General features: G+C 38.2%; 1 protein-coding gene across 6 annotated transcripts in view; it reads left to right on the plus strand.

The window, feature by feature from the left end:
* Positions 1-25653, plus strand: part of MED13L (mediator complex subunit 13L) — a 322312-nt gene that overhangs the window by 265421 nt on the left and 31238 nt on the right. For 4 of the 6 annotated variants that reach the window (XM_047759797.1, XM_047759795.1, XM_047759799.1 and 1 more), the window contains 8 exons: positions 1590-2321; positions 3324-3549; positions 4548-4650; positions 4959-5083; positions 11340-11439; positions 17603-17823; positions 18369-18574; positions 22700-23637. In XM_047759797.1, coding sequence (XP_047615753.1) covers positions 1590-2321; positions 3324-3549; positions 4548-4650; positions 4959-5083; positions 11340-11439; positions 17603-17823; positions 18369-18574; positions 22700-23637 — 2651 coding nt within the window. The remainder of the gene's footprint in view (positions 1-1589; positions 2322-3323; positions 3550-4547; positions 4651-4958; positions 5084-11339; positions 11440-17602; positions 17824-18368; positions 18575-22699; positions 23638-25653) is intronic. The other 2 variants (XM_047759796.1, XM_047759798.1) reach the window with 1 other exon arrangement.

A 25653-nucleotide genomic window follows, 5' to 3' on the forward strand; every position in this document is an offset into this window, starting at 1 on the left:
CATAGCTCATGGCAATGCTATATCCTTTAACCCACTGAGCAAGGCCAGAATCAAACCCACATCCTCATGGCTAGATATTGGTCAGACTCTTAACCACTAATCCACAGTGGAAACTCCAGGATTTTTTCTTTTTCTTTTCTTTAACTTTTTTTTTTATTTTTTATTTTTTTTATTAGAGTACCAAAGACTTTGGTAAGAGTGTTTTCAGATTGTCTGCTGCAGGATTACCAACCCCCTTATGGAAAGGTCCACCCTTCACACTGTTTAATGGCTTTATAGGGCAGAGTGGCCATCCTGCTGTCCCACTAAACCATCCCATTATACCACACAAATTCATTTTACTGCTCACTAGGGCATCATTTAGTGCAGTGCAGCAGTAATTTAATGCCACCCTGGTGGCCTCAGAGACTTACTGCTACACTGGCAGGAGAGCTTACATTTTTCCATGGGAATGAGTTATATATTGGGAGGAACTGGCTAACCTGTTATGTAACTTTTTTGCACAGATTAAATCTTAGCATCATCTAGTGGGCCCTTATGGAGAAAGCTTGCCTTGCTTGCCAAGAGGTGTATTAGGATGTGAATAGACTTGTTATTCCTGCTTAGATAGTATAGATACATTTGTATATGTGCGTCATTTTAATATTCTCACAGCCTTTTTACTTGTCTCATTTTAACCTGTTTGTGTAAGATCCGAAGTTGTCTTTTATACAGTCTTTCTTAGATGATAGTAGCATATAAGGTTCATAGTATACTATTTATCCTATTGAATATTCTTAAGGCTGACCTTATTTTCTTAGTTTCCCACTTTGGGGGAGAGTTGTATAGTTATTTTATTCCTGAATTACAACTTTGTAAGTTTTATAAACCATTCTATATTGGACTTACTAGCGTGTTGTAAAACAGAAATTGGAAGCTTTTTTTTTTTTTTTTTCTTGACAGATGGTCTCATTACTCTTGGTTTTAAAATGCAACACGAACAGATTATCTAAGGCCCTCATCAAATTTCAAGGATTTGGGGATTTTTCAAATTAGTATTTTTGTAGAGGTTATGAGCATCATTTTAATCAGTGTTTCTTAAGTCTACCTCTTATCTACCTAACTTATATGTGATTGGTTCATCATTTTCTATTAGGGGGTTTTGCATTTTTTAGTCCTTATGAATATATTTAACACCTGGAGTTCACATAAATGTATTAGTGCACATAATGTATGTTTTAAAAGACAGAACCTTGTCAGAGGTGTCTCTTCCATAATATTACAATGATTCAGGAGTTCCCGTCATGGCTCAGCGGTTAGCAAACTCGACTAGCATCCATGAGGACATGGGTTCGATCCCTGGTCTCCCTCAGTGGGTTAAAGATCCGGCATTTCCATGAGCTGTGGTGTAGGTCACAGACACGGCTCAGATCTCATGTTGCTGTGGCTCTGGTATAGGCCAGCAGCTACAGTTCCAGTTGGACTCCTAGCCTGGGAAATTACATATGCCACAGCTGTGGCCCTAAAAAGACCAAAATAAATAAATAAATAGAATGATGCATTTATTTTCATCTGCGTATCTATTGACTTCATTTTAATTCTCATTTCAGGCATAAACTTTTAAAGCGTTGTGCAGTAGGACCTAGTCGACCTCCCACAATATCACAACCAGGGTTCAGTGCAGGACCATCATCATCTTCATCTTTACCACCTCCTGCTTCTTCTAAGCACAAAACAACAGAAAGACAGGAAAAAGGAGACAAGTTGCAAAAGAGACCCTTGATACCATTTCATCATAGGCCCTCTGTGGCTGAAGAGTTATGCATGGAACAAGATCCACCAGGACAGAAGCTAGGGTTGGCAGGGATAGACTCCTCCTTAGAGGTGTCTAGCAGTAGGAAGTATGATAAGCAAATGGCCGTGCCTTCCAGAAATACAAGCAAGCAAATGAATCTGAATCCTATGGATTCACCTCATTCCCCTATTTCCCCTCTGCCGCCAACACTCAGCCCTCAGCCACGAGGTCAGGAAACGGAGAGTTTGGACCCACCGTCTGTCCCTGTGAATCCAGCCCTCTATGGAAATGGGCTGGAACTCCAGCAGTTGTCTACGCTGGATGACAGAACTGTCCTCGTAGGCCAAAGACTGCCTCTGATGGCAGAGGTCAGTGAGACCGCCTTATATTGTGGGATTAGGCCCTCGAACTCAGATTCATCAGATAAGTGGTGGCATAGTTATCATCTTCCATCCATTGATGATGTCGAGTTCCGGCCTCCAGAGCTCCAGGGTGAGAGATGTGATGCCAAAATGGAGGTAAACTCAGAGAGCACTGCATTGCAAAGGTAAGGCGACTCTCTGACCCATCCACCTGATCACTCACCAGAAGGCCAAGGCCATAGGTTCCCAAGAATCAGGGCCTTCAGATACAAAATGAAAGAGGCCTTTCTTCACCATTCTAGAATCTGCATTTGGAAAATGTTTAAAAGTCAAATGCTTTGTCCATCGTGAGGTTTAACACACGTGTCATTATTTCAGTGCTGACATATAAAGGTTTCATTGTAGAGTTGAATTAGCTGCACTAGTATTTATTTTTGGCTTGCTATCTGTTAATCAAAGAATGAAGCTTTGACCATATTGTGGTCAGTGCCCTCTTGGTATGTTGCTACTTTTAAGGAAGGCTTTACTTGCACTTGGGTACGTATCATGCATCTAGTAATAATACTTCAGAGGGCTTTTGAGCTACTTATTATTCCAAATAGTTCCCACACAGGTTTTCTCATTTAATCTTCACCACAGCTGTATTACTACCTTAATGTCATACCTAAGAAGGACATTATAAATGACACAGATGGAATTTGAACCTAGACTGTCCTCAAAGCCTGTTTGTGCTGTTAAATGAAATCAGAGTCAAAAGCATATGTTCTTGACAGAGGCTGCTAAAATTTATTTAATCGTGAATAAGTTTAGTTTAAGCTTTCCAAGTACTTGAAGTTTTAAATGTTGCTTTTTAAAAAACATCTGGGAGTTCCTGTTGTGGAACAGCATAAATGAGTCTGACTAGGAACCATGAGGTTGCGGGTTCGAACCTTGGCCTCGCTCAGTGGGCTAAGGATCCGGCATTGCCGTGAGCTGCGGTGTAGGTCGCAGACTCGGCTGGGATCTGGCATTGCCATGGCTGTGGCATAGGCCGGTGGCAACAGCTCCGATTAGACCCCTAGCCTGGGAACCTCCATATGCAGTAGGTGTGGCCCTAGAAAAGACCAAAAAAAGAAAAGAAAAGAAAAGAAAAAACCCTAATGTTTTTACTTTATCTTGTTTAAATTGTCATTTATTTTCCCTTTCAGACTCTTAGCACAACCTAACAAACGGTTTAAAATCTGGCAAGACAAGCAGCCCCAGATGCAGCCACTCCACTTCCTTGACCCATTACCCCTATCACAACAACCTGGAGACAGTTTGGGAGAAGTCAATGACCCATATACCTTTGAGGATGGTGACATAAAATACATCTTTACAGCGAACAAGAAATGCAAACAAGGGACAGAGAAAGATTCCCTGAAAAAGAATAAGGTACCATTTAACATATAGAGAGTCCAGCCTGGTGTGGGTTTCAGTCTATGTCAGTATAACACGTGTGGGAATACTTTGGAGGCAGAATGTTTGAGATAGTCTTGCCTGATTGCTCTGTCCCCATATTCATGCTCTTGGTACTATTGTATCAAACAGCGTATTGTCCCTTTTTATGTCATGGCTCACCTTTGTTTAAAAGTCAGCCGAACATAAATGAAGCCTCATATTTTCCAGGCTATAGCTTGTACAGTGCATGTTTCCTCTCATATGCTAATTATTGTTGGCCTATGCTCCCTGCTTATTTCTTTTTAATTATTATTCCAAAATACCCAGAATGTAAAGAAAAAATGTTGCTAGCAATATCTACTGTTTCTTGAGCGCTCACTGCGTTTACTGTGCTAATAAGCGCTTAATCTGTGTACCTCTGAATTAATATCAATACTACTCCAAGACTGGTTTCACTGTCATAAATATGAGTACTGGCGGTGCCTGCTGTTTTGAGCCTTAAATTTTAAAACATCTAAACTACAGGGCCATTCTTGAAATGGTACTTTTTTAAAGTATGCCTAATAATAGAGGACGTAAGACATTTAAAAACATTTAAAAGAGGCCAGGGTAGTTCAGGAGAATACTTCTTAGATTCCTTTATAGAGATCTATCTAGATCCAGAAAGCCTGAACCATAATTCAACATCTAAAATACTATATTTAAGGCAGCTTGTAACACCATGGCAGGTCTGTAATAAAATGCCACCAGTACTATTGAGGCATAAAACCCCAATTGACCCAGATTTAGGGGAAAGTATGGGAGTTTTCGGTTTGGTTTAAATTCAGGGCAAAGGACATATCTTTTATTTTCTTTGGTTGCATAGACCATGATTTATCATACTTGTGCTCATAACAAGTTCCATTCTACCCTCTAATTCTTTGTGTTCTCCCTCATATTCCACACTTTGGGTTGGTGTTCATGTGTTTTGTTTGGCTGAATTTATTATACAGTCAGAGGATGGATTTGGTACCAAGGATGTCACTACACCAGGTCATTCCACGCCGGTGCCTGAAGGGAAAAATGCCATGTCCCTTTTCAGTTCTACTAAAACAGGTGTGTACAATGATTATTTGCCTCACTTGGATGGTTGCTAAAATAAGATGCGAGGGAGATGGTTCTCTATTTAAATTTTTATTCTTATTGTAATAGCAGTAATTTGATCTCATCCTTAATATATTTTTCATAGTTTGTTTTTCAGTTCCTTTCAAAACTAATAAACATATTTGGCACTAATTGTCTCTAAATTTAACTAAAAACCTAGGGAAACAATTCACAGGCAGGGCTTGCTCATTGTCCTTTCCTCATTCCTCCTCCCTTAACAAAGTTGCTGATTCTGTGCCTTTTTGCCTCCTTCCCCACAGATGTCCGGCAGGATAATGCTGCTGGCAGAGCTGGCTCCAGTAGCCTTACGCAAGTGACAGACCTGGCACCTTCCCTTCATGACTTGGACAACATCTTTGATAATTCTGATGATGACGAACTTGGGGTGAGTCTGCCATAGCTATGCAAACAAAAATTCACTTAAATGGGTGGACTTGTATCAGTGTTTCAGTATTTATTTATAGTTTGGTCTACTGAATTGAGGGCTCTTATTTCAGGTTCTGAATGTTCTTAAAAAATGTTTGTGTACTTTGAGTGGATTTTAAAAGTTATTAGTGTAGCCTCTAATATTCTTGGATTTTATTTGTAATGGCTTTTTTAAAATTGGTGTTATTCCTGTTGTAAATATTAAAGTCATTCACATTTATTTTTTTAAATCTTTCTCAATATCATGAGATTAACAGAAGTGTATCACATAGCCCTTGAGCTCAGATTTTTAAAATAATGCTCCTTAACCTTTTATCCATCTAATAAGTCACAGGTTAGTCAACATTATAAGAGGTATTATAATTATGTTCTATACTTTTTAGAATTATGGCATCAGTCAGGAGATAAAATTTATACACATAGACATTAAATAATACAAGGCATCATGTGATTCAAGTGATAGATAAGAATTTATAATTCTTTGGAGAATAGCTGAGCTGAATCAGGATATTTGTGTCCTTGTTCGCCTAAAAAACTCTGTGCCTTTGGGCAAATAGAAGTGCCTTTTCAAGTTCCTGTTGTGGCTCAGCGGAAATGAATCTGACTAGCATCCATGAGGTCACAGCTTCTGTTCCTGGCTTCGCCTAGTGTCTTAAGGATCCGGCATTGCTGTGAGCTGTGGTGTAGGTTGCAGACTTGGCTCAGATCTGGTGGTGCTGTGGCTGTGCATGTGGTGTAGGCTGGCAGCTACAACTCTGATTCTGCCCCTAGCCTGGGAACCTCCATATGCTGTGGGTGTGGCCCCAAAAAGAAAAGAAAGAAAAAAAAAAGAGCCTTTTATTTCCGGGGAACCTAGAAATGAGTAAGATGGGTGCTCTCTTCATGGAATCAACTTACTTATTTTTTTTTATTTATATATTTACTTTCTTTCCCATGTAACTTCCACTTATCTGTTAATCATTTAATGACCAGTTCCCCTGTGGCAAGTACTGTAAGTTATAGATATAATTAAATTACCACTCTGATACTTTAGATACTCACAGACTTAAGGAGAAATAACATATAAAGTTAAAAATATACTTAGTCCTGTGAGTGCAGTAATTGACCTGAATCTAAAGATGCTGTATGTTCAAGTACAAAGTGACAGGCAAGCAGTGTTTTAAGTGAAGGCTTGAAGATGAAGAAGGAATAGGATTTCTAAAGCCCATTCTCACTTTAAAATAAAATGTATCTGATTAACAGATGTTGTATACCATTAGTATTCTAAGCAATCAGAAGATGAGGAGATCATAATGACTTCAAAGAATGGAATTGACTTGAAATGTGGAAAGACTAGCTAGGTTAGTAAGAGGCAGGGGAGGGATGTTAGTTTGAACCTGCAGTGAGCCGTGATTAAGCAACAAGAATGAACTAGCCAGACCTTGGATAGTGAGTACACTGGAGAGTTATCTGAATAGTGTGTAAAGATTAATGGGGCTGGGAAGCTTTTTGGCCACAATTAAGTCTGGACTTCAAACTCTACTGGTAATATGCTCTTCTGAAGGCTGCTGAGCGTGGAACTGATCTGGTAGAAGTAAGTGCTGTTTTTCATCAGTCTGGTACACAGAAAGCAAGACTACTGTTTGGTAACTTGTCAGATTAAAACACAGGGTCCTAAATTCCGGCAGTGACTGCATGAAGGAAGGAAAAGGACATGACAATGTGAAAAACTTTGGTGGAAGAAATGACATGTTTCCTTATTCTTTGACCCAGGCCTTGGAGATCCTTTTTGAATATGACTGTCTCTGTAAAGCCACACATTATCTTGGGTTGGTTTTAAGGAGGGTTAGTTTATTTTTTTATTTTTTTATTTTTTTAACTTTTACTAATTTCAATTTTATTTATTTTTATTTTTTCCCATAATTATTTTTAATTACAACAATAATAAAAACTCCATTAATTAAGCAAATCTTGTTAGAAACTAATTAAGAAAACTTGGTAGAATTCAAATTGGAAACAGTTTGAATTGACAGTTATGAGTGAGTAGTAGTAAGAAACTATCTATCATACAGTAATTAAAGAACATTTTAAATCTTACCCTTCAGCTGTATCTTCATAATTGTAATTTGAGGGTAACTAGCTAGTTACAATTGTAGGTAACGAGCTAGTTAACTAATTCCAAAGCAAATATATTCATCACTGTATACAATTTTCTTTTCATGTTCAATAATATCTAGTGATTGGTTTGCATGGTTTAGGTAGAATGTCTGTTCTTTAAATTTTTTTTTTTTTTTTTTTACAAAATAAAATACATATATTTAAACACAATTACATTCACATAGATTATTATATCATGGATCTTAAGAAACAGATTAAGTGACTCCCTCTGGAGAAGTGGAATGGAAAATATGCCAAGACAAATAGGAAATGTATTCTATATTTTATCCCATTTTGTATGGTGTTCATTTTTACTATTTAGTAATTTCTATTACATTTCAATTTTTCTTTAAAAATTAGCATTATATTAAAATTGTGTATATTATACAACTAAAATTTATAAAGAAGAAAGCCTTTTATACCATTAAATATTTTATATAGCATAATAAAAAGAATGACATAACTGGTAAGAATAACAAAAATAATACACCCTCTGAAAATAACTAAAATATAAAATGCATAAATTGGTTAAAAAACAGTTTAACTATATAAATATGTCCTCACAATTTGTTACATCTTACTGATTCTTCAATAAAGGCATTACACCATTCTAGGCGATGTGATAAACAAGACATTATAGACTTTACATTGTACCATGGAGATAAATGGTTATTAATAACACAATTGTAGACTTATTTAATTGTACAGTTGCATTATTTAATTATAATTATCATAAATTCTTTGATGGAGAGGAAATCAGAATCAGTTTTAAGAAGACTTCAGCATTCCAAGAATGATGTCAGATGACCCCCTTCACGGTGGATTATGCACTTATTTACTATGAGACATATTTCTTCTTCAGAGATTCCTTGTTTGTGTATCAATTGTAGATTTTTGGTTTGCAGTTATTCTGAGGTTTTGATATAAGAGTCTATATGTAGGAGTTCCCATTGTGGCACAGTGGTTAACAAATCCGACTAGGAACCATGAGGTTGCGGGGTTCAGTGCCTGCCCTTGCTCAGTGGGTTAACGATCCGGCGTTGCCGTGAGCTGTGGTATAGGTTGCAGACGTGGCTGGGATCCCGTGTTGCTGTGGCTCTGGTGTAGTCTGGTGGCTGCAGCTCCGATTTGACCCCTAGCCTGGGAATCTCCATATGCCGTGGCGGCAGCCCAAGAAATAGCAAAAAAGACAAAAAAAAAAAAGAGTCTATATGTATATGAAATTGTTTTAAGTTGTTGTTCTCTTAATTGCAAGTTCATCTCCAGTGTCCTGCATTTGTACCCACCTCTTCCCATGATTTCTGATTTTGGTGGTATAATCGTGCATGGATGATTTCGTATCTTTACTGTATATATACCTTTACTGGTGACCCTTGTCATTTGTGGAGTTTTTATTTCCTGTTGCTGTCTTGTCTTTTCTGCCCAGAGAAGTTCCTTTAGTATTTGTTGTAAGGCTGGTTTAGCCTTGCTGAATTCTCTCAACTTTTGCTTATCTTTGAAGGTTTTGCTTTCTCCTTCAAATCTGAATGAGAGCCTTGCTGGGTAGAGTAATCTTGGTTGGAGGTTTTTTCCTTTCCTCACGTTAAGTATATCATGCCACTCCCTTCTGGCCTGCAGAGTTTCTGCTGAAAAATCAGCTGATAACCTTATTGGGGTTCCCTTGTATGATACTTGTTTCTTTTCCCTAGCTGCTTTCAAGATTTTCTCTTTGTCTTTAATTTTGGTTAGTTTGATTAATTCGTGTCTTGGTGTATTCCTCCTTGGGTTTATTTTATATGGTACTCATTGTGCTTCCTGGATTTGAGTAAGTGGTTCCTTTCCCATGAAGTTTTCGGCTGTTATCTCTTGGAATATTTTTTCTGTCCCCTCTCTCTTCTCCTTCTGGCACCCCTATAATACGGATGTTGGTGTGTTTAACATTGTCCCAGAGTTCTCTGAGACGCTCTTCATTTGTTTTCAATCTTTTTTCTCTTTTCTGTTTTGCATCCGTAATTTCCACTAATCTGTCCTCCACCTTGCTTATTTGTTTTTCTGCCTCCTGTATTATACTGTTAGCTGCTTCTAGTGAATTTTTTATTTCAGTTATTGTATTTTGCATCTCTTCTTAAGTTTTATGTCTTGTATCTCTTTGGTCAGTGTTTCCTGTAAGTTATCCATCTTTGCCTCCAGTTTATTTCCAATGTCTTGCATCTTCTTCAGCATCAACAATCTAAAGTCTTTTTCCTGGAGGCTAAGAATCTCCTCATTCCTTAGCTTAGCTGATTTTCTGGGGTTTTTCCTTTCTCCCTCATCTGAGTTTTAGTTCTCTGTCTTTTCATTTTTATAGGTTTTTTTGTGTGGTGACCTTTTTACAGATAATAAAGTTGTAGCCTCTCTTACTTCTGGTGTCTGCCCCCCTTGTGGCTGAAGTCCGTGTGGGGGGTTGCAGTAGGCTTCCTGTTGGGAGGGGCTGATGCCTGCCCACTGGTAGGTGGAGCTGATTCTAATCCCTCTGTTGGGTGGGGCTTAGTCTGGATGAGATTAGAGGCAGCTGTGTGCCTGAGGGGTCTTTAGGTAGTCTGTTTACTGAGGGGCGGAGCTGTGATCCCACCTGGATTGTTGTTTGCCCTGGGGCTTCTCAGCGCTGACTGATGGGTAGGGCCAGATTTTCCCAAAATGGCCACCTCCAGAGAAATAGGAGGGTTAGCTTAGATGCTTTGGTGTGGTAATGGTGGGAAGAAAGTATGAATCACAAAGGAATCGAAGAGAAGTAGATGAAGTTTCTCTTGTGGCTCAGTGAGTTAAATACCCAACATTGACTCCTTGAGGATATGGGTTTGATCCCTGGCCTCACTCAGTGGGTTAAGGATCTGGTGTGGCTGCAAGCTGCAGTGTAGGTCTCAGATGCAGTTCTGATTTGACCCCTAGCCTGGGTACTTCCATATGCTGCAGGTGTGGCTATAAAAAAAAGAAGTAGAAAGAGAGATGTAAGAAAAGGAAAAAAAGCAAGCAAGTTGTAGCCTGGTTGCTATTCCCAGCCATCATCCCTAGTGATTTGTTGTCTTTGCTCTGACTTATTGTTCTTAATTACTTTCTGTATAAATTATGAGTTACTATTGGACTAAATGAAGAAATGTATTACTTTGTTTTTTTAAATATATTCTTAGTAATATTAATATGCAAAGGAGAGTTGGACATTTTTAATCTAATTTTCATTTCTCTAAAATATTTGTTTCTACTTTATTCTGATTTCTACCCTGGCATTTAATCAAGGGAAGAGTTTACCTTAGGATCATTTTGCAAATTCATCTTAATAGTAAGTGGAATTGAGAGGCTGTTGTCCAAGTTTTCATCTCATAAGTCTTTAATTTTATAGTTAAACTCCACGACATTGAATAAGTGTACATAAATAAGAGGCCTCTTTATGAGAGTCTTTTTTTCTTTATTTTGCCATCAGTTCGTTTGCGTTCTTGAAGATAATCTTGCTTATTAAGGTACTTAATTTGTTTTGAATAACAAATAAAAAAACCTCTTATTTCATTAGTTTTATGAAATCAGGTTTTTTTTTTTTTTTCATGAAGATGTGTTTTCATGTAGTAATCTGTATCCTATATGTAGATATAGTGAAATATATAGATTTGGGGGTAGGTGAAACGTAAGAGAATAATTTGTGAGGTCTTGAGGTCATCTCTTTTAGCTGCCTGCTTCCAAACAGAAGGAAGGCCAGACTGATAGCCTATTACTGCTTAGAGGCACCACCATAATGTAATTATTGTGTCCCTGAAACTGCTTCTCTAATGACCTGGGAGGGGAGATTTGCTTAAGGTCTGCAAGCTCTGCTTTGATGGCACAGCCTGCCCTTACCAGATCCATGAAAAGAAGATGCAGTCACTCAGTTTCTCATACTTGATAAGCTTGTAACCATCTTTTTTGTGTCACTGTCTGCTCATGTTTCTAGAAGTTCACCTGGTGAACACTATGTAAGGAAGCATCTTTCCTATGTTAAAATATCAATAGGCATACACTAAGAAATAAGCAACTGCCATCCTACTTATATACAAATGTGTTACTCTGTTTTAATAATAATAATCTGTTCTTAGGCTGTGTCACCTGCACTGCGCTCATCAAAGATGCCTGCAGTTGGGACAGAAGACCGACCTCTTGGCAAGGATGGAAGAGCTGCTGTTCCTTACCCACCAAGTAAGAGAAGGAAATTGAGCTTTGGCTCACTACTTACAACTTATATAATGTTCTCATACTCAGTGGTGCCTTACCTGAGATTCCCCTCCTTTTTGTTTTTTTCTTTTTAACAGAATACTAACAGTAAATTAAAATTCATATAAATTGGTATTCCTAAGGTGGCAGGCAGCTAAGAGACCATTTAAATTTGAATTCCTTTTCCTTTTGTTTTCAGGTTAACTTTTATGGCTTAAAATATGGAAAAAACATGTTTTTGGTTTGTTTTTTTCTATAGCCCTCTCTTAGTAGGAAAAATGTTGCACAGTGATATTCAGAGTGATATTCCACTCTAAGAGGTTGTGTAAAATGTTTCAAATTTCATAAATTTAATCCACATGAGAATAATGAGCGTTTAACTATTTGTGGTCCTTTTTCTGATTTATAGTGAAGATTTTGTGTTTCCTTAAGAGATCAACTGGTTTTATTATGAATGATGACAAGAAGAGGAATTTCCTTTTTTTCTAGCTATTCTTTACTCTAAAAAACTATTCTATAAGAGAAAAGAAAGTCGGGGTAAATGGATACTCTGAAGTAGAAACACAGTTCCAGCGCAAATCATTCTTTAATACTTTCTCATTAACTTCAGCTGGTAATGAGAACAAATTGAGGGAAAAAACCACCGTGTCATAGGAATGAGTCAAAAAGTTTTATGAACCTATAAATGTAGTGCTGATTTACTCAAATGTAGAAGTGTGAAGTATACAGAGATTGGATTTTGACAGCTTTAGTGGATCCATAGCTTTTTAAAATATGCAAAGCTTTCTCAAGCATGACATGTATGAAAATGAATAATGATAGCCAGCCAGTTACTGTAGTTTTTTTAATTAAACATTTTTCTTTTTTTTTATTACTCTGCACCGCAGAATTTTACAAACATGAAACTCAAAGATTAAAAGAAACATTATTAAAGTAGATTCATCTGGAATAGGTCAGATGAATGAATTTTCCCCTTGTGTTGAACTTGTTACTCCTGCTTTTTTGACATTAAGTGATATGTAGTAATGTTAAATTATAAAATGTCTGATAACTTGTCCATAATTATTCACTCACAAACCATCCTGCTAACTAGTGTCATTGCCCAGTAAAGTATATGGTATACTCTCTTCTTTCTCTCATTTTTATTTAAAAAGGAACTGTTTCAAAAAGGAGCTACTCACAATTTTATGATAAAGTATAGGTTATAAGAATTAATGAATTTGAAATAAAGCAAAAATATTATCAGGAGAAATGCAGTTAAACAAAAATCAAGAGGATCTTTTTAATGTGTCAGAGTATTTGTGAGGACATATACATAACATTTCATCCCAAGACATGACAATGAAAACAGCATGGCAAGAAGTTCTCTGCTCTGTAAATAGCTTATTGTACATCTAAGTGGAAAGACTGATCGCATTTAATGTCTACAATAGCACCATCCAACAGAAGTGCAAGGTGAGCAACAAATGAGAGCTACATACGTAATTTTGAATTTTCTACTAGTCACATTAGAAAAGTAAAAAGAGGAGTTCCCATCGTGGCTCAGTGGTTAATGAAACCAACTAAGAACCATGAGGTTGCGGATTCGATCCCTGGCTTCATTCAGTGGGTTAAGGATCTGGCGTTGCCATGAGCTGTGGTGTAGGTCGCAGGTGTGGCTCGGATCCCGCATTGCTGTGGCTCTGGCGTAGGCCGGTGGCTACAGCTCGGGTTAGACCCCTAGCCTGGGAACCTCCATATGCTGAGGGAGCAGCCCTAGGAAAGGCAAAAAGACAAAAAAAAGTAATTAGAACCATGTAAAATTAATTTTAAGAACATTATATTTAACTCAGTATATCCATAACATTGTCATTTTTGTATGTAATCAGCGTAAGAATATTGAGGTGGTTTTTTTTGGTTTTTTTTTTTGGTTTTTGGTTTTTCTGTCTTTTGTCTTTTTTCTTTTTAGGGCCGCACCCACAGCATATGGAGGTTCCCAGGCTAGGGGTCCAATCAGAGCTATAGCTGCCGGCCTACACCACAGCTCATGGCAATGCCAGATCCTCAACCCACTGAGCAAGGCCAGGGATTGAACCCGCAACCTCATGGTTCCTAGTCAGATTCATTCAGGAATTCCCAAAAATATTAAGATGTTTTATATTCCACTTTTTTACTAACTGGAATCTGGGGTATATTTTATACACACAGCATATCTCAGGTTGGACAAGCGTCATTTTGAATGCTCCATAGCCACGTATGGCTAGTGGATACTGTGTTGGACAGCATGAGTCCATGATTATTCATTTCTTAATGCTTTTATTTCTTCATTAAATGAAGAAAGTAACATACAGTAACAGTGAGCTTTAGTTTAGCTTCAAGTCTTTGTTAAGATAGTATTCTTATATTAATTAAAACAAATGTTTTTATGTTTTATTGTTAACCAGTTGCTTATGAACTTTTGTCTTTGAAAGGCTGTTGGTTTGAAGTATGAGTCTTTGAGGAAGCAAAATGAGTTGGACTTTTTTAAAAATTTTATTCAAGTATGGATTTACAATGTGTTAATTTATTCTGTACTACAAAGTGATTTAGTATATACACACGCACATACATACCTTTTTGATTTGGTCTTTTGAATTGGCTTCATTTTCTTCTGCAAGAGCACTTACTCTTTGTAAGGGACGTTGCTAGGTGCTGGGCTGGGAAGAATACTGAGAAATGAGTAGTGATGCTTCTGTCAGATACTTTAGTCTTGTGCATAAATATGCTATATACAGGATAGGAAATGGCTGGTGTTTTTAGTGGTGAGTTCCTGCTAAAGTGTAGTGGATTTTGGGTATAGGCAGGTGTAAGTCAGTGGAGCATTGTCAAGACATCTCAACTCCAGTCCACTTGGTAGCAGCTATTCATTCTCTAACTTCAGTCATTTTGGGGACGAAAACTGCATAGGCAAGCCAGGTTTTTCTACTTTAGAGGGCCAGACTATTTCTCTGTGTTTCTCTTTTCTTTCTGCTTTGCGCACTTTCAGTCCCGTGTTTTTCATCTCAAAAATTCATTTCTTTCTGCTTTGCGCACTTTCAGTCCCGTGTTTTTCATCTCAAAAATTCATTCATCTCATTCATTCTTTAGAAATTCCCTGTGACTTAATACTGTTTACATCTTTCTTTAGTCAAACCATAATTGGCAAGGAGGACTAGTTATTGCTGACTTCATCACTTTCTGAGTGTTTAGATGTACCTAGCAAAGTGTTCGCTTCTCTGTATACACTATCTCATTTAACGTGCACAAAAAAATAAGGGAGCTATTATTCCACTTTGCAAATGAGGAAATTGAAGCTAGAGAGATTAAGCGTCTTCCTAAAGAATATCTGATAATAAAAATGGTGAAAACTACTTTTTAACAAGAATCTTTAGCAGGTGGAATCTCACTTTATCCATAGTTTTTTCTGTTTGTTTTCTCTTTTACCTTTGACAAAAGTTATCAAGATGACTGAGGCTTTGAAGACTGAGGTATATAACTGTGATAGGTAGGATCAAAGAAGTTGAGTAGCCCTAAGTGGAAAATGCCTTTATTACATTTCTTAGAGAAAATTTAAAAACTAATTTAGTGAAAGAATTATGAGATAAAATTTTGTAGCATAGCTAGAATACTTAATAAATGAAGTGAAAGCTATTTTTAAGTCATTGTCATTTTAACTCCAAGTGAATTTATATGGTTTCATTATTTTCCAAATATCTACTTTGTTAATCAAGATCTATAATTTAATATGGTTTGAACATTTTGTGAAGCAGACTCATGGTTTAAGATATACCACTTACAAGTTAATTTTATATTAAAATTGACGAGTAGCTGCCCTTTGGCTTCGGAAAAGGAATAGGGACTAAAAGTTAAAGATGATGAATGTATTTCAAATGTAACCTAAGTCTATATTAAAGTCTTTAGCCTTGTTTTAAAGAAAACTTATTGATCTTGTTGCTGCTACATCTGAAGACTTGTTTTTCAATCTCAGAACTTATCGTTTATACAGTATCTCCAGTGGTTCTGTGGTAGTTTCTGGCTTGGATTGTATCACTAATTCTGTGAATTATTTTATGTTCCTTAAGGGTAAAATACTGTCACATCAAGATGACTTGAGGATCAACTTGGGGATTTAGGCTTTCTTCTTTTCTTTTTTTCTTAGCAGCAGCAAGTGCCATTTTATCTGAAGAAATCTCATATAGAATTCTGTTATAGAAAATAAATAAAAGAGGAGCTTTTCTAGTGGAAATGAAAGTTTAGGTCTGAAACCCTTTCTTTTGTCTTTGTCTACCCTTGTTTTATAAATAAATACCTGAGGCCGAGAGAGGGTAAATTATTCAGGATTATATAATTAACTAGGTAACATGTTAAAAAATCGTCTAATCCAGAGGTTCTCACCTTTTTTGTTGCCTCCATATGATGGAGGCTTTCTCTTCCCCCAATAAACAAAGGAAAGAAAAAAAGCCTGATGAGAATCACACGTCTAGTCAAGCCTTCCCTTTTAGATGAAGAAACTGATGCCCTGAGGGAGGAAGTGACCTGAACACTGCAGTGTTGTGCTTAGAGCACCTGGATTAGGGAACCCAACCCACTGCTTCTCTATATACCTCTGCCTTAGACACTAGCCCAGGTCAGAGCATGGAGCATCTATTCTTTATTAAGTTCTGATTCAGACCTATAAATTGTATCTTACTCTGTTCAGTGGTTACTATATATCTGTTAAAATGTTGAAGTTGCTAGAAGGAGCAATATCATTAGAGATTAGGCACATCAGTTATGATTCCAAGTCACTTAAACCTGCCTCAAACGTGTAAATAAATTTGTTTTAAGGACACCCCCTAGTGGCTAGATTTTACAATCACAACTTGGATTTCATTGCGTATACTCCCACTTTAAGAATCAGTGCTGGAGTTCCTGATGTGGCACAGCAGAAACAAATTGGACCATGAGGATGCAGGTTCAATCACTGGCATTGCTCACTGGGTCAGGGATCCAGCATTACCATGAGCTGTGGTATAGGTCACAGACAGTGCTCAGATCCCACGTTGCTGTTGCTGTGGCTGTGGCATAGGCCAGCAGCTGCAGCTCCAGTTTGAGCCCTATCCTGGGAGCTTCCATATGCAAAAAAAAAAAAAAAAAAAAGGGAAAAAATCAGTACCATTATGAGACACTGTTCATGATGATAGTTAATCTCAGATTTTTTTTTTTTAAAGGGTTGAGAATCACTGTTCTAAGTACTTCGTAAAAGATAACTTTTTCCCCCAGGTGATTTTCAATAAATTGTCTTTTGGTTCTAGGTGAGATTAGTGATCCTAACTGTGAAGTTTTATTTATTTATTTATTTACTTATTTATTTAATGGCCACACCTGTGGCATATGGAAATTTCTGTGTCAGGGACTGAACCTCAGCTGCAGCTGCAACCTACGCCACAGCCATAGCAATGCCATATCCTTAAGTCACTGGGTTAAGCTGGGGATCAAACCTATGCCTCAGCAGCAACCTGAGCTGCTGCAGTCAGATTCTTAATCCATTGTGCCACAGCAGGAACTCTAAAATTTCATTTTAATATCAGTTTGGAAAGGAAGTACGGAACTGTTTCCCCAAAGAGTAGTGAGTATGGTAGAGTTATCAAATCAGCTGAGTAATCCTACTACATGTAAATCACCATTCTAGCCCTAAAAAGATTTTTGTTTCCTGTAAAATACATTCTTAATGGATTTGTCCATGTAAAATTTGCAGTGTAACATTTGTTATATAATTCTTAAATATTTCATACATACTTTTGTAATCTGGGATAGAAATTTTAAAAGTGGTTAGGTTATTCTACTTACAGCTTCTACTTAGTTCATCTCCTAAGGGTTTTCAGGGAATCAATCTTTGGAAGAAAAACATATTATATACACTTTATTCACATGATTAATGTGAAGGCAAATCATAAAGCATCAAGAGGATAGTGATAAAGTTCCAGAACAGGATAATTTTCTGCTGATGGCCTTCTTTGACATTTCCATTATTAATATTCTATTATGTAACTGATATGACCATTCAGTTAGCTTAATTTCTGGTACCAACTAGAGTACCTGGGGTTTTTTTTTTTTTTCCTATAGATGGTTGGCCTGTTAAAAAATTTTTTTTTAATTTTTATTTTTCCAGCAGTTGCAGATCTGCAAAGGATGTTCCCTACCCCTCCTTCTTTGGAACAGCACCCTGCATTTTCTCCTGTGATGAATTATAAAGATGGAATCAGTTCAGAGACAGTGACAGCACTAGGTATGATGGAGAGCCCTATGGTCAGTATGGTTTCAACTCAGCTCACTGAATTCAGAATGGAAGTGGAAGATGGATTAGGAAGTCCCAAGCCAGAGGAAATAAAGGTAATAGCCAATATATTAATTGTACAGAGACAGGGCAGTTTTCAAGCAGATTTATATACAACTTTATAAACATAAGTTCCTAAGAAGTCTCTGAATTAGATCATGAGGTACATCATTTAGTATAGTGCCTTTTGATTAATATAAACATTTGGCATTAGCATTTTTTCTTTTCTTTTTCTTTTTTTTTTTCTTCCAGGGCTGCCCCCACAGCATATGGAAGTTCCCAGGCTAGGGGTCGAAGAGAAGCTGCAGCTGCCAGCCTGCACCACAGACACAGCAACGCAGGATCCAGGCTGTGTCTGTGACCTATACCACGGCTCATGGCAACACCGGATTCTTAACCCACTGAGTGGGGCCAGGGGTTGAACCCATATCCTCATGAACACTAGTCAGGTTCATTACCACTGAGCTACAGCAGGAACTCCAGCATTATCATTTTTCTGTTGATCAGTTAAGTATGGAGTTATAATTATTTTTGTTGCTATTGTGGTATGTTCTAGAGTTGTTTACCAGCATTGTCACCAACGTCCACTTTGTTATCACAGGACTTTTCATATGTGCACAAAGTTCCAACTTTTCAACCTTTCGTGGGATCCTCTATGTTTGCTCCACTGAAAATGTTGCCGAGCCAATGCCTGCTACCTCTGAAGATTCCTGATGCCTGTCTGTTTCGGCCTTCATGGGCAATCCCTCCTAAAATTGAACAACTGCCCATGCCACCTACAGCCACTTTCATTAGAGATGGCTACAAGTATGTGCTGGGATAGTGTCAAGTTATTTGCCATATTTAAAGATTTTTGTCTTAACTAAATATTTATTTTAAATGATGACAGCATTTCATTTGAAACTTTCCTTTATTGGCCATTCATGTTTTGTGCATTTTTTTGTGTGTGTTGAAAATGAACATTACTTTCTAAACTAAATTTCTTATGTGGGAAAATTAAGTTGTTTTATAGAGAACCATGGTGTTCATGTTGACTGAATGTCAAATCAGTGTCTGAAACAGAATCAAACACTAGATTGGAGTGGGCAGTATTTTGGGGGTGATGGTGATAAGTACTTTATTTTATATAATTTGAAGATTTCAAATCTTTAAAATTAAGTATTCATATGATAATTTCTCTGTTACTGATCTGTCATATATGAAAGCAGCAACAGTGATGTTATGATAAGGGGGAAAGAAAAGGAAGTATTTATCATAGCTTGGACATATTTCACATATTGTCCCCCCAAAAATTCTTATTTCAACACTGTAGAATCAGTTTCTCTTTGAGTAATAATTTCCTTTTTTTTTTTTTTTTGTCTTTTTGCCATTTCTTGGGCCGCTCCCGTGGCATATGGAGGTTCCCAGGCTAGGGGTCCACCACAGCTCACGGCAATCCGGATCCTTAACCCACTGAGCAAGGCCAGGGATCGAACCCGCAACCTCATGGTTCCTAGTTGGATTCATTAACCACTGAACTTCCTGAGTAATAATTTCTTAATGAAATAATTTAAATGCTATAAAGTAAAGGGCCACAAACTCAAATTTTTATCAGTACCAGATAAGCATTGTGTGTATGAAATGGACAGACAGAGCGAAAGACTTGGCACAGCTGATTTCATTGTGAGGCACATTGGAGGCCAGCAGGGTCAACAGTGAACTGTTCAGAATATGCCCCTCCTAAAAGCCCTCCACCCCCTTTTTTGAATTTGCTATTCAACTGTAGGGAGTTGTTCAGACAGGAATGTAGGAGACTGGAGACCTGGATTTTAATGTAAATTTCCTTTTTAAAAATGTTGACAGTTAATCCAGAGTTACTTTGTAGGAGCTAAGACAAATTTGTGATCCAAATCCAGTCTCTGGGGCTGTTCTTTGTGACTTCATATAAAATCATCTTGATGAAATCAGTTTTAATTTTAAAAACAGGCTTTATGTTTTGTTTATATAAGATCAGTATTGGAATGAAAACCTGTGTCCAAAAAATGGTTTAAAAGAGCATTAGGGAGTTCACTGGTGGCACAGCGGGTTGAGGATCCAAGGTTGTCACTGCCGTGGCTCAGGTCTGTGGTGCAGGGTGATCCCTGGCCCAGCAAATTCCACAGGTGCAGGCCCCTCCCCCATTAAATTTAATTTAAAAAATTAAAATAAAGTAGTGATTACACTATTAAATAAAAAAAAACCTTAGATTTGGACGTGTAACTCTACTGTACAGAGGCATAGGATTGAGTTTCCTGCCTTTTGTTTAGTCTGTGTCTGACTTCAAATGATCATTTTTATCTGGGTCTTCCCTTCTTTAAAATGGGGTTTTCTTGCCCTACTTCCCGCAAAAGATTTTTTGAAAGGCTGTGAGAACTAATGGTTGTGGAAGTACTTTGGAAATGTCAACTCACCAACAACATGAAAGCATGTGCTCAGAAGCGCTCTGGATGGGAAGCCCTGGCTTTTTCTCTGCTGCCTTTCTCCATTTGTACCCTAGCTTATTTAATCTGAGATTGGTACAGTACAGCTAGAGAGAATAGCACACCAGGGCTTAGCATGTCATTCACAAACAGTGCAACAACTTCAGAACTCATTGCACAGCTTTATCTCTTACACAAGTCCCCCAAAAATTGGCATGCAACCTTTTGCTTATGGTAGTTTTGAAAATGAATGATTTAGGTTATTGTTTAGATCTGTTAAATCTATCATTTGCCACCCCTAAGATTCTTGGTATTCTTTTTTTTTTTTTGGTCTTTTTGCCTTCTCTAGGGCCACTCCCACGGGCATATGGAGGTTCCCAGGCTAGGGGTCTAATTGGAACTCTAGCCAACCGGCCTATGCCAGAGCCACAGCAACACAAGATCGAGCCACGTCTGCGACCTGCACCACAGCTCACGGCAAAGCCGGATCCTTAACCCACTGAGCAAGGCCAGGGATCGAACCCGCAACCTCATGGTTCCTAGTCAGACTCGTTAACCACTGAGCCACGACGGGAACTCCAGATATTCTTGGTATTCTAAAGTGGCACTGTAGAAACAATTTTCTTTGATGAAGTAAGTGTTTTGTATTTGCACCTTCCAGTGTGGCATCCACTAACCTCATGTTGTAGCTGTGCACCACTTGAATTATAGCTAGTTGAGACCATAGCTCGACTTTTATTTAGGTAAATTTAAATTCAATACATAGGGCTAGCGGCTACTTTATTTACTGGACAGCGCAGTTCTAGACTATAGGAAATCCTCCTACTGTTGTCTCCATTGCCCTGGACCCCCACTTTATCCTAGCACTCGCTTGATGCCTGTCATACTTGCTATGAGCTATCTTTTCTTCTTTTTTTATTTTTTTTTTTGGAAAAGTTTTTCATATTCATTATCTAGCATGAGGTTGGTACTCAATTCATTTTTATTGAATGGAATGTTAGGTTACTGTACAGGATAAACCATTTTTATTGCCTAGGGAGCAATTTAATTTATTAGATTTTTCAGTTAATTGTCATAGTTCCTTTTCTGATCTGAGCTGCCTAATAATTTTAGGGTTTTGTTGAACAGGGAAATTTGAAAGGAGTCCAATTCAAGTAAAGATCACTATTTACACACTTAATTGTTTTGGTCTCTGAGATAGCAATGATTGCTAATCAAGATATCTGTACTCAAAGATACCACTGTGCCTTAGATTTAACATTTCTTTGCAGTGCCTGATTTGGATTTTCAGGTTGGTCAATTAGGCATAGCTAATTAAAAATCATAAGAAAATGATTTGAAGAGCCATTAATTTATGACATTCTTCTTTCAAATTATAAGTGAATGGGTATATAATTTATTGGAGAAACATTAGTTTAAGCACTTGTATTAATAGATTTCAGGAGAATTTAAAAAAAATCTTTTTACACCTTCTAGTTGGAAAGAATGATCCTGTGCTGTTTTACATATACACCTAAGAAAATATATTTCAAGACAGTTTTATTACAATAATGAAATAGCAGAACGTTGCAGGCGGTATTTTGTTTTCTGTGTGCCTATTCCAGAAAGAAGTCACTGCTTATAAGAAAATAGCACAGTGTGATCAGTCTCTGGAAACTAAAAATAATTGTGCTATATAATGCATAGCATATTGAAAAATTAAAAAATGAAATAGAATTGCCTGCCAGCCTACAGAAATCTGTTAGAAGTTTGGAAACCATGATGCAATATGTGTACTTCTTTGCAACTACCTAATTAATACTAAGGCTTCTTAGCAGCATGTATAATATTTGTATTAATTGTAATATAATACTGGCCAATGGCTTTCCTAAAATAGATTCCCTCATGGTCACTCATTACTATAAAAATGCTAGCCTAGATAGATAGCACTGCGTTTTGAAAACCAGAAAAATGTTAAATTTTCATGTGTATTTGATTATAACTACTTTTAGAATCATATATGGATTATAGCCTCAAGAGAACAAGTACAGTGGCAGACTTTCAATTTCAAAAATGACAAAAATATAATTGCAAATTAGATGGAAATTTCATCCTATGTTCTATAGCTAATTTGGCGTTTGAACTCATGCTAAAGTTCTATTTAGTAGTTACAGCTTTTGAAAATTACATTGCCCAAACCCAGCATCATGTTTTCTTGTAAAAATAGTAATAGTTCCCTCAAAAGATTAAGATTTAGTTTGCTTAAATATGGAATAAGTGGAAGGGCAGGGCTATATTGAATTATTCTTCATACCTTACTTCTTGCTTTTCCACATTCTGCACTGACTCCTTTGAATCGCCCCCACACACACCTTTTTTTTTAAATAGAAAATTGAATAAACCAAGTGATAACACAAATAAATAAGAAATGTACAGGCTGGGTTGGGGTGATTGTGTGTGTGTACTCCAGCACCTGTGACCTGCCTCCCGTTCTCACTTGTGCTGTATTTTGCAGTAATGTGCCTAGTGTTGGGAGCCTAGCAGATCCAGATTATCTGAACACACCACAGATGAACACCCCGGTGACGTTGAACAGCGCTGCCCCAGCCAGCAACAGTGGAGCAGGAGTTTTGCCATCTCCAGCAACCCCTCGCTTCTCTGTCCCCACACCACGAACCCCTAGGACCCCAAGAACTCCCAGAGGAGGGGGCACTGCCAGTGGTCAAGGGTCTGTCAAATATGACAGCACCGATCAGGGGTCACCAGCCTCTACCCCCTCTACCACACGGCCTCTTAACTCTGTGGAGCCTGCCACCATGCAGCCAATTCCTGAAGCCCACAGTCTCTATGTCACCCTGATTCTCTCAGATTCCGTGATGAATATCTTTAAAGACAGAAACTTTGACAGCTGTTGCATCTGTGCCTGCAACATGAACATCAAAGGAGCGGATGTCGGGCTTTACATCCCCGATTCTTCCAATGAGGACCAGTACCGTTGTACCTGTGGGTTTAGCGCGATCATGAATCGAAAACTTGGCTACAATTCGGGACTCTTCCTAGAAGATGAGTTGGATATTTTTGGGAAGAATTCTGATATTGGTCAGGCTGCGGAGAGGCGCTTAATGATGTGTCAGACCACCTTCCTTCCTCAGATGGAAGGAGCCAGAAAATCCCAGGAGCCACCAATAAGCCTTCTCCTTCTCCTGCAGAATCAACATACACAACCTTTTGCTTCACTGAGTTTCCTGGACTACATTTCTTCTAACAATCGTCAGACTCTTCCCTGTGTTAGCTGGAGTTATGACCGGGTGCAAGCAGACAATAATGATTATTGGACGGAATGCTTCAATGCCTTGGAGCAGGGTCGGCAGTATGTGGATAATCCCACAGGTGGCAAAGTAGACGAAGCCCTGGTGAGAAGTGCAACTGTGCACTCTTGGCCTCATAGCAACGGTAGGTTTCCCAGAATACAAATTTTCTTTGAAAATTATTTTGGAGTGATGATAACTTGAAGACTTTTTTATAAAACAAAATTTTAATTTCTTTTCTTAAAAAATAGACATAACTAAAGCGAGAGCTGTCTTGATACCACACTAAACTTAAGGCTAGGGAAATGTTTTATAATAAAACGCATTTGGAGAAGAGTGGTTATTTTGTGAAAATTGCCTCTTATATTAACTCATAGGCAGTTTATATTGGAAACTTGTGACTGCTGAGTATCAGCATCATCTAGATTATACAAGCTTAAACATGAAAGTGCATCCTTTCATGTTTAAGTCTTCACATCCTTCTGGATCAAGTTTTTGTGATACTTCTTCCATAAAGCCTTCTACCCATTTACAAAGCATTTTCTCTGTCCCCTGGTTTCCCAGTATTTTGTGTGTCTGGTAACACTGTCACATTTTACTTTGTGTTTTGGTTACCGGGGCATGTCACTGTCTTAAAAGCTCCAGCTGGGAGTTCTCTTGTGGTGCAGGTTCAGTCCCTAGCCCAGGAAATTCCACATGTCATCCCTTTCCTTATTCATCCACTATCTATACTTTGATATGTCCTGGGGGATAAAATGGTGAATCAAAGAGAAAAGGTCCCTGCCCTTAGGGACTTTCTAATCCATTTTGAAAAGTGGACATGAATCAAATAATTACACAAATAAGCATATTACTGTAAACCATTATAAGTGATGAAAGCATGGGGTATCAGGGGACACTTCCTAGAAGAAGTGGTAACTTTTTTTTTCTTTTCTTTTTTGTCTTTTTGCCATTGCTTGGGGCACTCCCACGGCATATGGAGATTCCCAGGCTAGGGGTCGAATCGGAGCTGTAGCCGCCAGCCTACGCCAGAGCCACAGCAACGCGGGATCTGAGCCTCGTCTGCAACCTACACCACAGCTCACGGCAACGCCAGATCCTTAACCCACTGAGCAAGGGCAGGGATTGAACCCTCAACCTTATGGTTCCTAGTCGGATTCGTTAACCACTGACCCACAATGGGAACTCCAGAAGTGGTAACATTTGAGATCTCAACAATGAGTACAGGTTAACTGGGTAAAGACCGTGGGGGTGAAGAATTGTGTCCTGGGCAGAAGGAGTCTCAAGTCCCAGAGTTATGTAGAGCATGGGGCCTTCAGAGAACTTAAAGAAGCTAAGAGGCCAGCAGAACATCACGAGCCTTTTGAGGCATGCTAGGGATTAAGTCTTCATTGAAAGATCCTTAACAAGTTTTTGATGGGTTTTATGACGAGATATTGACATCAGATTTGTTTAGTTAGAGGAAAATGTACTCTGATTGTAATGTGGGCTGTGGATAAGAAAATGGCAGAAATGGATTTGAGGAGACTGGAAAGTTACTCCAGTAGATGAAATAAGAAACAGTAGCTTGGGGAGTTCTCTCTGTGACATAGTTGGGTAATGATCCGGCTTATCTCTGTGGAGATGCCGGTTTGATCCCTAGCCCAGCTCCATCCGCAGCCCAGCACAACAGGTTAAGGAATCCAGTGTTGCTATAGCCATGGCATAAGTTGCAGCTCTGGCTCAGATTCGATCCCTGGCTTAGGGGCAGCCAAAAAGGGTGTGGGGGAGAGAAACAATAGCTTGGCTTAGTGTCCTAGCAAAGGAGACGGAAGAGAACTGGAAACACTCAAGCAATGTTTGGGAAGTATATTGCAGGAATTGGTAGTGGGTTGAATTTGGGGGATCAGGGAGAGCATGATATTAAGACACTCAGATTTATAACTTGTGTACTTGTGAGCCACACGGGAAGTCCTATAACTTGTATACCTGGACAAACAGTATCATTCAAAGCTAGTATACTAGAGGAAGACCAGGTCTGGGAGAAGGATCATATACTGAGTTATGGAAGTTTTTTTTGTTTGTTTGTTTGCTTTTTGGTTTTTTGCTATTAATTGGGCCGCTCCCGCGGCATATGGAGGTTTCCAGGCTAGGGGTCTAATTGGAGCTGTAGCCGCCAGCC

The sequence above is a fragment of the Phacochoerus africanus genome, chromosome 15 (assembly GCF_016906955.1).
Source record: "Phacochoerus africanus isolate WHEZ1 chromosome 15, ROS_Pafr_v1, whole genome shotgun sequence".
NCBI lineage: Eukaryota > Metazoa > Chordata > Mammalia > Artiodactyla > Suidae > Phacochoerus > Phacochoerus africanus.